Consider the following 14,154-nt stretch of genomic DNA (forward strand, 5'->3'; position numbering starts at 1 on the left):
ACAAGTTATTTTTTAAAAAAATTTTTTTGGATGTTGCTAGACCTTTATTTTATTCATTTATTTATATGTGGTGCTCAGAATCGAACCCAGTGCCTCACACATGGCAGGCAAGAGCTCTACCACGGAGCCACAACCCCAGCAAGGCTCTAAGCAAGGATTTAAGTAGCGTTGTGATGACATTAACCACGGTGAGGGGAAAACACGCACCTTGACCGTTCATAATACAATGTGATTTGCATAAATAGGTTTTGATGTCAAGGTCTTCATGAGCTCAACAGCACAGGTTAGCAAAATGCATTTGACCCAAAGCCTAGATGTTGTTTATCAACACATATTTACCATGGACCTGTAAATCTATGCGCCTACGGTCTGTTCCAGCAGCATTGGTGGCCATACACAAATATCGCCCAGTGTCAGTGACCTGTGCTGATTGAATATGAAGGAATCCATTTTCCAATATGGAGTATCTATAAGAAAGAACATCATTGAGGTCTCCTGATTCAGCTTTTTTTGATTATTTACATTTTGATGGAGGACAATTTTAACAACAGTGAAATCCATTGTTAGTCTTCTTTTTCTGTTTCAGATGACGTATATTTATAATACCCTTGGTGGAAGAAAAGAATACATCCCAGTGATGCACAGTAGATGGGTTTGTGTGTGTGAATGGACTGTAGTCCTGAGGTAGACATGAGCCTTAGGAATTGGAAAATACTACATTTTAATTCTTGTTATTAGGACAAAAAGACTAATAATGAACATAACAAGATCAAAATATGTATTAGAAGAAGATTTAAAGATTTATATTTCAGTTCTTACAGAACTCTTCCTTTCCAAGGAAGAGCTGTTACCTTGCATGATTCCCAGCTAGAATGGTTCCGTCCTTTCTCCATGTTATCCTGGGGATTGGCACACCTTCAGCAGAGCATTCCAGAACAGTGGACTTATTTAAGAGAACGACGAGACTCTGAGGGCCACCCTTGATGTTTGGAGGGACTGAACGAGAGAGACACATGAGAAGATTCAGTTGAACGGAAGAACATCCTAAGAGTCTGAGATGTAATATAAAATGAGCCTTGAGTTAACACTAATCAGGGTCAGTACAGGTCGAACTGAGGCTTGATTCCTGAAGTCTTGCTCCAGATACTCTGTTTAAACATAAAGAATAGATGGGGAGGAGGATTTTTAAATCCCTGATATGCAGTATGAAAAATTCTGGCTTTCTGTCCTTGTCTGATGCAAATTAAAGATGATATTTTTTATTTCTCTTTGGCCAAGTAACGATTTGAGAATGTTAAACACTGGAACAACTTCACTTTAAATGAAGAACAGAAAGTGGGCTATTTTAATGAAAAACACATCTGTGGTTAATCATGCAAGTCTCAGAACATGCATTTTTATTAATCATTGAGTTCTTGGGGGAATAGATATTCTGAATTTTTAATTTTAGCCTTAGAGGTATTACTTGTGTGGGTCACCAGATAGCCTGTAAAATCCGTATATTAAAAGTCCAATGGGACTTTTTTGGGGAAAAGCCTAAGTTATCTACGTAAATTTTTGGCAAGTTTCACTATTTAGACATCATATTGAAGAAAATTACAGTACTAAGGCAGTATTTAAGGAAATTACAGTTCTATGCACATATATAGTATACTCTCAATCCACCATCAATAACAGTGAACACAACGATGAGCCATTTGTCATCCAGAGATTTAGTGTATTGACATTCTCAACGGCTCTGACTTGAATGACGTGAAACATCTGGCTCTGCTAATAACAACTGGATACATACACATTATCTTCTAAGATGGACCAATGTATGTCTAATTATGTTTTCCTGAAACTCAGTTAATTTGCAATATAGCCTTAATCCAAAAGTACTACATGTTGTCTTTTTCAAAATAAATAACCACAAGGATTCATCTAGTATGCTCATGAAAAGAAATCATCTCTTTGAAATGCCTGAGGTTAAATTTTTAAATTGTGAGAGAGTGAATAATTTCTCTTACCATTCACAGTGAGAATAAATTCTCTCGTGGTCTTTCCCGCTATGTTGCTGGCAACACAGGTATAATTGGCTGTGTCACCTAGGTCTGCATTGTTAATTTGCAAGTATCTCCCTCCAGATAGGATTCGCACTCGAGGTGTTGCCTGGATTCAGCAAGTAAAATTCACCATTAAGATGTCAGGAAAAGAGAGTGAGGTGTTGCTTCAAAAGTAACTAGAGTGAATTGCAGAGTTGCTGTCTGCCCACATGTTTTGTTTGACTTCCCTACTACTAGTATAGGATAAAAAATACCCTGGGAGAGATGTCAACGAGTACAGTAAAGTCAAGGGTAGGGGTTCATGGCTCCATCCCCCTGGCCACATGATCCATTCAAGGATGGGTAGGTGACTCAGTCGAGTCTCTCAGAGCCCTCCACAGGACTTTTGTTGGAAGTGTTGAGGAAAATAAGCTGTGCCTTCCCCCCCCCCCCCCCCCCCACCAATGGAATCACTAGTTCTGAGGATGACTTACACTTGGTGACAGTTTTACTATGTGGGGACATCCCTCCCTGAATCTAAGATAAAGCAAGCGGAGTTGAGATTCAGAGAAAGGACACACATGCTTCATTATGTATTTGAAGACTTCTATAAAGTTCTCTCTCTCTCTTCAATCTCTTTCTTTCATCACATAAATATGTACAAATCTCCATTTAAAGAAGAGTGTAGGGCTGGGGTTGTGGCTCAGTGGTAGAGTGCTTGCCTGGCATGTGTGAGACACTGGGTTCGATCCTCAGCACCAGATTAAAAAAATAAATAAATAGTTATTCTGTCCACCTGCAACTAAAACTATTTTAAAAAATAGTCTATCCTTGTTTTTACTTTCCTTTCCCTCCACTGACTCTTCAGATAACTGTCACTTGCTTCCTACTTCAGTCCCTCTCTTGTAGAACCACTGTCCAGATCGTTAGCACCTCTGTGTTGCCAAAGCCAACAGACACAACATAACTTGGACATTATATGCCCTCTCTTAATGCTTCCTCTTTGGTACAGCAGTGCTTCCTGCTTTTAGCCCTGGCTCACTGAGTCCCCCTCTCAGACCCATTCATTCCTCTTCTTCCTTTGCTCACCTCATAATTGTCAGTACTGTCGAAGGCTTTATTCTCATTTCACAATTCGACTTCACCCAAACAGGACTTCACCGACAGGTTATACCAAGAGGACTACCACGTCAAAGTTTTTTTTTTTTTTTTTTAAAGGAAATATGGGTTACTGAATCAAATATTTTTTGGTTAAACTATGAATTCGCATTTTTAATGATTTTGGAAATTTCCTTGGAGAGTAGATAAGGAAATCCAACCCCAAACGACTACAGCTGAACTCATCATTTTTTTCTCACTGGTGGGCTCACTCTTTCCCAGTACTGACATCACTTGGTTCTATCCGGAATCAGGGTGGACTTCTCCATCATTATCACTCACTGGCTATTGCACGTAACTTCCAATGGTCTGGGGTGAAATGCACACATGGGAGATAGGACTATAGAGGCCACGTCAGAGCATGAAGGGCCTTGTGAGTTAAGCTGGGTCATTTTCAACCCTTAAAACTATGGAGAACCATCAGATTTTATAAAGGTTTACTTCAGCTGCAGTGCCCGGAACAGAAGCATTCACTCCTTTTCTTGTAGGGACTTTGGATGTGCCATTGCATATGACTGAGATCTCCCTTCTCCCCCAGTACATATCTGTTCTTGAAAACTGAACTGCCCGTTTCTAAGAGGCCACCTGTTCTGTTCCTTACTCTTCAGCCTGGGTTATATGTTTTTCCTCTCTTGCTTCTACTAAATGCTTTGCATCCCTCCAGCATATAATTTATCAGTAGTATCCACTCCAAAATCTTCAATGTACCTCTGTCTTTTCAGACAGTCTGTGAGCTCTTTGAGGGTCAACACTTCTCCCAGTGGCAATTTTAGTGCCTAGCATTATAGTAGGCACACAATAAATAAGAACGGCTGGGGTAAGTGACATGCATCATGACTGGAGCATATAAATAACCATCAGAACTCAAGTTCTGCAAGTGGTTTGGTGGTGGCGAAAGTCATTATGCATTAGATTTGGGGGAATGTAATCTCATTTTATAATTAATTGCTAGCAACACAATGTAAAACAATAGGTTATGCTGACAGGAAGAGTAAGAACAATGAAAAAGAAGAAAAAAGGGTAAGTAACTAGGGATAGAGACCTAGGGGTATAGATCTTTGGCGTCACTCCTGAGGTTCAGGTTTAGATCAGGAAAATTCAGCAACAGCTTCACCCTAGAGACTTGGCAGGATAGATTCGTTCTTTTGAGACTCTTGATGGTTTCTTCCCTCTCAAGTAAACTAATAGATGAGAGTTTCAAATCAGACGTTAATCCACAGGTTCCAGGAGATACATGCACAGGTGAGTTTCCAGAGTGTCATGAATCTAACGATCTGTCTTTTAATCGGTAACCAATTATTAAGCAAAGACTAAGAAGGAGCCTGTGCCTGCCTCAGCAATGTTGAGTACTTGGTAGAGATGTGATTTGGTTTGGACTATCTAGTAAAGGCTCCACAGCTTTTGAATGACTCTGTGGAGTTTAGCAAAAGACTTGCCTGTAACTGCTCTCCATTTTTGAGCCACGTAATGATGGGTGGGGGCACTGCATCTGATTTGCATTCCAGTGTCACTTGTCTATTCCGTAACACGGTGAAATCCTGGGGCTCGTCAGTTCCAGCAATATTAGGAGGTACTGGGTAGAGGAACAACACATCAAAGGCTTTCAAGAAATGAGATGTAAAATGATCTAACATATTAGTGTTCAATAAATGTTAGTTTTGCTATATGAAATGAGGCATAAACTTAAAACATTACTCTTTTATAGTGCAGATAATTAACAATGGAATTTTTTAAACCTTATGTAACACTTTCACATAGATAGAGCAATAAAATTCTTACAATAATTTCATAAATAGAATAACTAATATAATCACATTATTGTTACCATGTGACAGGCAAAGAAACTGAAGCACAAAGGGATCCCTACATTTTCTTGGAACATTAGATTTAAAATTACCAAATCAGGAACTTCCCATCACAATATATAAAAATGTATATACTTTTCTTGATATACAGAAATATGTATCTGAGACTTCTGTATAGAATTTAAATGTTAATTAATGGCAGGTCTCATTTGTGTGTGGAGATGGGAGAGGAAATGTAAATCCAAGACAGTATGTACTTCATTTAGGCTATTAAATTAAACAAAGGCCTTCTGTTTAGTTTCAAACAATCTGCTTCATGGAGAGTAATTTTCAATTTTGATGTAAAGTAGTTTGGAGAGAGGTTAATCGACATGGATATTCTAGGAAGTAATTAGGTAAAGCATTTCAAAATCCTTAAAAGCACACGTGCATGTATATGAAAGCATGTGTGTATAAGTGTGTGTGTGTGTGTGTGTGTGTGTGTGTGTAACCAAGCAAGTGTACTTAACAGAAATTTCTCAAAAATAAAAGGAATGGGCTGAGATTGTTGTCAATATTGATGAAAATAGAGAAACTGCCTAAATACTTAAAAGTAGGATATAAAATAGGACACTCTGCAATCACTAAAAATGATGCTGTATTTATTAACATAGGAGCATGTGAATTATACAATTAATTGACACAAAAAGCCACGCAAATATTATATTCTGTATGATCACATTTGTCTTTAAAGAGACTGGGTCTTGCTATGTTGCCCCCCTGGCCTGGAATACCTGGCTGTCCTCCTGTCCCAGCCTCCCCACCACCACACCTGGTTCAGATTATATTTTGTAACAAAACATTTAGTAGCAAGAACATTGTATCTTTGCATGGTGAGGTTATGGATTATTATTATTTTACATTATTATAATTTATATTCTATTACTTTAAATCAATGATATGAATTATTTATGCAGGAGCAAGACAAATAATTCAAAACTTCATTGAATTACCCCCAAAGAGCACTTGATCATTCAAATAAAAGAATCAGGTTTGCAAAATGTGTATTCCTTCATTTATAAACATTTTCTTCTATGCTATAGGGTTGACCTACATTCTATAAAGTCTGGCTTCTAATTAATTACATTAATTAATGTATTTGATAAAACATGGACTTTTTTATGCCAAATTTACCATGCACTCTCACTAAATATTCTTTATCAGCATCTCCTGCAGGACTTGATGCCAGACAGGTATATCTTCCAGTATCCTCCACCTACAAAACCCAAGTAAGCAAATTACAGAATGTTCACATGTGGCTTTGGTGATGAGAAAAATATAAACTAGAATGAATGTGACAATCACCAAACAAAGAAAAACACAGTTAAGAAAGCACAAGAATTAAAACAAACTAACACAATCAGCATTCTGATACCAAGCACAGTTTTGTGTCTTCATTATATGCAAACCTACTTTTTAATGGATTTTATTATTTGACTTAAAAATATCAGGAAAGAAAGGCATATGAAAGACCTAGAACCATATGGTTCTTGAAGAAATAAATATTCACTGGCTTACACTGCAGACTGAAAAATTCAACTGCAGTCTTATTGAAGAAAAGTATGTTTATTCAATCATCAGATCAATAAAATATGAGGTTATTAAAATCAAACACATTAAAGTCACATCTTGACTCTACCTTTGATATATATGATGAAACAAAATGGCAATATTATGTGGTTACATACAGGGTCAGATTGACAGCAGAATCTATTATTATTTGACTAAAACCACAACCATTTCTTTAAAAATTCTCACACATGGTTTCCACTGCAAGTTAGTCTTGATTCATATGCTTGACATTGTATACACAACACACATGTGAAGAATACACTAGAAAACAGATGATACTACTGTAAAGAATGTACTTTGGGAAATTAGGAAAGTCATGGAATCATTTATTTTGCTGCTTGAACATTCCTAGGACACTTGGATTTTAAAAGTTCTTATATTCAAAGCGGATGCCATAGGTTACAGGAAACTTTCTCACAGTCTACAAAAACTCCTTAGAAAAAATTTAAGACTAGGATGTTTGGAAAAAATACTTAAAGACATTTTAGAAGAACAACTCTCACATAATCCTTTGATTAAGAATTAAAAACTGATGTTGCATTTCCTGGAGAAAAAGTTTGGAATCTTTCATCATGTCTTTAAATCCTTTAAAAGTAATTCTTCCCTACTAACTGTTCACCCCAATGATGTTATTCCCTTCACTTGTCTTGACTTGGCCAATCCTGAGCCTTCATTAGTGACTCCTCTTAAATTCTGCCTCCTCCAGAAAATAATTCCTGACAACTCAGTCCCTTCTGGATACCCACAGTCATTAGTTGCAGTTACAGTTCCTAAGATGTGTTCTGTCCAATAGGGAGTTTTAAAAAGTTAGGCAGGTGTTTTCAGAGTAAGATTTTGCAGAGTTATTGACATGCATTATGCCTCACAAAGGAGAGGAAAATGCAGCATACAATTCTGGTCATAGATTGGCCCCTCCTCCCCTTGGAGTTACATCAGAGACCTGTGCTTCATGGACAATGATTTAGGAAACTTGTCTCACACAATTTGGAATTCACAAAGCTTCCATTACGTACTGGGCATAACTATGTTGCAGACAAAGACACTAAAAAAGGCAGCAAAGTAAAATACACATTGTTATAACAGAGGTATGCACAAAATGCTATGAAAACACAAAGGAGCAGAGGCAGCAAGATCAGTCTTGGGACTTGAACATGTTTAACTTTCCTCTTCAACACCATTTTTTATGGTTCTTTTATGGTTTCATATCTAATTGTATTGTATGCAGTTTAACTTCCATTAGAGGGAAAAAATTTTAAGGGTTTGATTCAGTAAGTGGTTTGGAAGTTTAAACTAATTTTTTTCCCTCTGAGTTACTGCCACGTGTGAATGGAGAGAAGAAAATGCAATGGAAGGCGTGTGCTCCATGATGCTAGGAAGGTACTGTGCTGAGATGCACTGGTTTGGCTTTTGCATCCTACCCAGGACTGAGTTCAGCTCCATCACCAGGAAACAGTGAGTACTTGGCAGGCAAGCATTTAACCTCTCTGTGCCCCATTCTGGGTTCGTAGAATGGGGCTGAAGACGTTGCCTCAGTTGTCAGGCGCGTGATGGCTACGATACAGAGTCCAGGGCTGAACAGAGCCCTGACACCACGGATAACTTAGATAACGCACCTCCCAGCTTCCTTTCCTTCCTCTTTGTCCAGTAAAAACACAAACAAAATACAATTAAATAACTTGCCATTCTACATTCAACAGCAGATGATTATGGAAACATCAGGAGGAGTAGCGACTCTGCTTTTCTCCCGTCCTTTTCTCGTTTCTTTTCCCATTGACCACCAGTCTACGGCACCAGTCTGAGCATATCATGTTAAAATGTTTTTCTAAATCCCTGGAGTATGAGTTCAGTGTTATTATTTTTATCTCCAGTTTACTAATCAGGGCATTAGGAAAGAGATAAAGATCTTTGTTACATAAGGTCCGCATTATTAGCAAAGAAGATTGTTGTAAGATATACCCGGCATATTTCTCTCAAATATATTCACATTTCAGATGAATTTCCTTTAAACCAAAAGAACCAGACAATTTTATTGAATTGATCATTGTTTGAAAAAAAATGTTTCTCTTCAGCCTTCCATATTCGCTGGTCCATTCTGAAGAGCAAAAAAACCCTTTTGAAGCCTCACGTGTATGCATACTGGATTACTTTCTGCTGGTTATGTAAAGAGTGATATGGCAAAAATTAAGAGCTTCAGGAAATATACTAACAGAACTGTGAAAACACACAAAAGCTAACAAGAAGGTATCTTGTTTTCTTTTTCTTTCTTTTTTGTATCTTGTTTTCTTTAGAGTTTACTTTTAGACACTTCTTGTCTTGCTTCAAGTCATGTCTACCCAATCATGTCTATCAGAGAAGCAATTCAGTGATCTCTGATGTATTCAGATGTAAAGACATAATTTATTCAACAATTCCTATATGTTATCAAGTGAGAAGTTTAACCTAGGATAAATACAACTCTATGAACTTTGATGCTTACCTGAGCACTAGAGATCTGAAGAGCTGTTCCCCCTCCCAGAATTTGCACCTGATCCATCTGTGGAAGGGGCCGACCATCTTTCATCCAGGAAATTTTAGGGGCAGGGATTCCAGAAGCAATGCAGGCAAGTTCAAGTGGATTATTAACAATTACTGATATCTCCCCAGGTTTTTCAGATCCATTAATGTGAGGTGGCTCTATTTAAAGAGAATCAAAAACAATAACGAACTCCCCCCTGCTATTTGATAAACTACTGCTGATTAGAAAAACTTCAAAATCTGACTCAAATTGATGTTCATATAATATGAATTGATTAGGACACAGAAACTGAAATGATCATTCCTAGATGTCAGTACCCTTTCTCACTGGCAGTATTATAAAAGGGATGGATCAAACTCATGAGAAATCATGAAGGAAACAGTAGCTCATTACAAGGTAGTTATAGAGAAACTGCTGAAATCTGTTAATGGGGCCAATCTTACTTCATTGTAAAGATTTGAAAACAATAAAAACTAAACCATTAAAAAACATTTAAATAGCAAATGGTCAATAGAGTAGATGGAGAGGAATGAGGAGAGGGAAGGGGGAAATGCTGGGGATGGAATTTGAGCAAATTACATCCCATGCTTTTATAATTATGTCAAAATGAATCCTAATGTTATGTTTAAGTAAAAAGAACCAATAAAAAACAATAAAAATGATAAAAACTAAACCCATTTTGTATTTCTTTTTTGGAGAGGTACTTAAACCTATTAATGTGCTTTTGTACCTTTTAAACACTGTTTCTACAAAAGTAACAGGTGAATGTTATGCAATTTTGCTATTGTGCTTCCCATGTAGAATTTTGAGAGGAAATAATGACTTAGAGGATAAAGAAAATGGCTGTATTTGGAGAGGATGATTTCTGCACAAAACACATTTGTTGTGTCTGGGCAGGAGTAACAATCTCTTTTGTTACTTATACTTCTAAATTTACCTTCTTCGAGAGAAGGTTAAAGAACCCAAACACTGGGGGAACACATTACAGTTCCTTAAGCCAATTATCCCTAAGTTTAGTTCCTTTAAAACAGGCTTAAGTGATGGTATGGATGTGGGGAAAAAGACACACTTTTACATTGCTGGTGGAGTGGCAAATTGGGGCAGCCACTCTGGAAAGCAATGTGGAGATTCCTCAGAAAACTTGGAATGGACCCACCATTCAATCCAGCTATCTCACCCTTTGGTTTATACACAAAGGACTTACAATCAGCATACAGCAGTAAAGCAGCCACATCAATGTTTATAGCAGCTCAATTCACAATAGCTAGATTGTGGAACCAACCTAGGTGCCCTTCAACAGATGAATGGATAAAGAAACTGTGGTATATATACACAATGGAAAACTACTCAGTTATAAGGAAGAATAAAATCTATTTGCTGGTAAATGGATGGAGTTGGAGAATATCAAGCTAAGTGAAATAAGCTAATCCCCAAAAAACAATGTTTTCTCTGATAAGTGGATGATGATACATAGTGTGGGGGGGCAGTGGTGGGTGGGTAAGAGAAGAATGGAGGTACTTTGGATTATGAAGAGGGAAATGGGGTGGGAGGGGGTAGGGGAAGAAAAGAGTGGCCTGAGACAGACATTATTATCCTATATTCATGTATGATTACTCGAATGGTGTGAATCTACATTGTGTACAACCATAGAAACGAAAAGTTGTACCCCATTTGTGTACAATGAATCAAAATACAGCCTGTAAAAAAAAAAAGAAAATCAATCAAACAAAAAGGTACCTAAGTATATGACGGCGAGTGGAAAAATAGGGGACAGAAATCAGGTATTGGCCATTTTTCCATTTTCATTTGTGTGTGAATTTTTAATATAAATACAGGGATGTAAAACATTGATACAAGTCAGAATGTTTCAGTGGACAAGTTTCAGTAGCTCAACTTTATAACAATTATAAATAAAACTGTTAAATTAAAAAAAAAAAAAAACAGGCTTCCCTATAGGAAGGATAGTAGAATGAATCGGACGTTACTTCCCTAGGTTCACATATAGAATACACGACCAATGTGATTACACATCATGATCGATCAGAAGAATGGGAAGTCGTACTCCATATATGTATAACATGTCAAAATACATTCTACTGTCATGTATAACTAATAAGAACGACAACAGAAAACCAGGGTCCCCTTACAACGGATATTCCAGTGTTCAATGAAACCTTCACAGTTCAAGATTTTAGCTTACTATTTCACAGAACATCCCAAGTAGCTGTTGGACAGCTCCAAAAGTTAGCTGGGGGTTTTTGTTAGTTTATTTGCTTTTGTTATAAATCAGGCACATAGTTTCAAAGAGTGAGTCACAGCACAGATCTAAAGTCATTGTCCATGGCAAGTCTCCAAAAGAGGGATAGCAACTTATTTACCTAATAGGACAGTTAGGATTCGGTGAGATAAACTACATATTTCTTTTGTGCTTCTGTATGTGTTTCATTTTCCAATTTAAGGCCTTTTTCTTAATTATCACTACTACAATCTCTAGTAAAGTTGTTGGTGTTGTCATTAAAATATGCTTCCTAAACATTTCTGTTAGTCTTCTTTTTCTTTTCTGGAATCTGTTCTTTTCTTGAATCTGTTCTTCTACATATTGTCAGTATTTCTTAATCACTGCCCCACACGATTCTTTTTATACTTCTTTGTATATTATCTACTGCTATCAAGATATATTTGCTAAAATGCAGCTTATGACTGATCTAAGATTACAAGATTTTAATGGTTCCATGTTGCTTACAGAATCCAATAAGACACCTCATCATGGCTTCTAAAGTTTCCACCACAACATGGTTTTAATTTGTATTTATAATATTATCTACTTTTAATATACTTATTTGTGACTTAGACTTCAAATCAGGGTACTTCTCTCCTTCAATAAGCCCCATCCTTTCTTTCTCCTCATAGTTCCACCCGCTAACTGAGCATGCTGAAGTTCTATCAAGGTTCATGAATGTCATTAAATTCATTTGAAAAAACCACAAGTTTTTTCTTGATTCTCTCCACTAACTGTAAAATGTCTACCCACTTTGATTTCCCTAGCGTGTTGTTTGTACCACTCAAAGGCCCTTTAGCTGATTCTCCATTTTACTATAGCCATTTTTTTGTTCTTTTTTACTTATTGATTATTAACTGCATGCCAGTCACTGTGGACACAAATATTAATTAGGCATGGCCTTCTCCTCAAAAGTTTATAATTTAAAATAGCATCAACAGTAACAGCAACATGATCCCAACTGGTTTAAACCGGTCTACAGATTTTATATGTGTTAAGTGATCGTGACTATTTTTACTTTACGTGTGGACTGTATGTCTTGTACTTGGGGCAGAGTAGAAGGTGCCTATTATTGTTTGGATATGAGGTGTCCCCCGCAAAGATCCTGTGTGAATGCAGGAATAGTCAAAGTCGAGATGATTAGATTATGACAGCTATAACCTAAGCAGTACATCTTAGTTTGAATGGACTAAGTGGGTGCCAACTGTGGGCAGGCAGAGAGTGGCTGGAGGAGGTGGCCACTGGGATGTGACGTGGAAGGGTTCATCTAACTATGGTCCCTTCCCTACTCTCTCTCTCTCTCTCTCTCTCTCTCTCTCTCTCTCTCTCTGTCTCTCTCTCTCTTGCTCTCGCTCTCTCGGCTGCCAGGAGTGGAGCAGTGCCTCTCCACCACACCCTTACTGTGATGTTCTGCTTCATCTTGGGCCCAGAGCAATGGAGCCGGCCAGCTGTGGACTGCACTCTGACACTGTGAGCCAAAATAAACTTTTCCTCCTCTAAGCTGTTCTTATTAGGTATTTTAGTCATAGGGATAAAAACCTGACTAACATCTTGTCCACCTGTGGAAGACTCCAGAATTTATAGCTGAGATCTCTAATTTGAACTCCAGATTCATAAATGAGCTAATCAATTAAACATCTCTATCAGAATAGTCAAAAAGCACTTTAAACTCAACATGTATTCGGATTGATGCTGTGGTCTTACTCCTCAAAACCAGGTTGTTTTCCAGCATTCCCTGCATCTGTGTGATGAATCTACCAATCATTTAGTCACATAACCCAGAACTAAGAGTCACCCTTGACACCTTCTTCTTCATCAGTCCCCTATGTCCAAATCCATATTCAAATCCTAATATCTCTGTCTGCAATTATTCCCAAAATATATCTTTTTCTTTTACTTCTATCACTTCAATCTGAGCTATGACACTGTCTACTTGAACTGATAGCTCTTTCTTCCTGGTAATAGGTGCCTACACAGTAAATCTGTAAAGAGGCAGCTCTTTAGAGATAGGCCTTTCCTGTTTTTCCTGCTGTTATTGTTGTATCTAAGAGTGGTACTGAGTTATGTGGGGGTGAGCAGGCACTGCATGATTATTGACTGATCAAGCTGCGAAGGCCAAAAGAACTGCAGATATCTGAACTGCTGCACCATATAACAACTACCTACTTTTGACACCTCACTCATTGAGAAAAGCAAAAGTCCTTTGTTCAAGTTAGGGGAGGCCCAAGATGGCTTTAGTTAGGCTTCCTCACTGCGACTTCTGGCCAGCTATGTTTTCAGTATGTAGTCAAGGTCATAAACATCCTGATTCAGCATATGTACTTAAGGTCATGGACATCCTGATTCAGCATATGTACTTAAGGTCATGGACATCCTGATTCAGCATATGTACTTAAGGTCATAAACATCCTGATTCAGCATATGTACTTAAGGTCATAAACATCCTGATTCAGCATATGTACTTAAGGTCATGGACATCCTGATTCAGCATATGTACTTAAGGTCATAAACATCCTGATTCAGCATATGTACTTAAGGTCATAAACATCTGCTTGTGAACATGAGCTTACTCGTAGAACCCATGGCATTACACCTTCTTTGTTTGGCTTGCACATAAAAAAGGCTTATAGAAAGACTCAAGGGCTGCTGCCATCCCTGAATAAAACACATCTACTCTCCCGACTGTGCCTTGCATCTTCTTTCACTTGCCAGGATCCTGAATGTGTTTCCCAGGGTCTGAACCCCCGAAGGACATCAAGCTAT

General features: G+C 37.7%; 1 protein-coding gene across 1 annotated transcript in view; it reads right to left on the reverse strand.

Annotated features, from left to right (window-relative positions):
- HMCN1 (hemicentin 1) overlaps window positions 1-14,154 on the reverse strand; it is a 410,617-nt gene that overhangs the window by 64,230 nt on the left and 332,233 nt on the right. Inside the window, exons 69-74 of the mRNA XM_079108039.1 lie at window positions 9,075-9,271; window positions 6,161-6,242; window positions 4,619-4,755; window positions 2,010-2,151; window positions 852-996; window positions 340-467 (exon numbers count right to left, since the gene is read on the reverse strand). Of these exons, the coding sequence (XP_078964165.1) occupies window positions 340-467; window positions 852-996; window positions 2,010-2,151; window positions 4,619-4,755; window positions 6,161-6,242; window positions 9,075-9,271 (831 nt within the window). The remainder of the gene's footprint in view (window positions 1-339; window positions 468-851; window positions 997-2,009; window positions 2,152-4,618; window positions 4,756-6,160; window positions 6,243-9,074; window positions 9,272-14,154) is intronic.

The sequence above is a fragment of the Sciurus vulgaris genome (assembly GCF_902686455.1).
Source record: "Sciurus vulgaris genome assembly, chromosome: 12".
Lineage (NCBI taxonomy): Eukaryota > Metazoa > Chordata > Mammalia > Rodentia > Sciuridae > Sciurus > Sciurus vulgaris.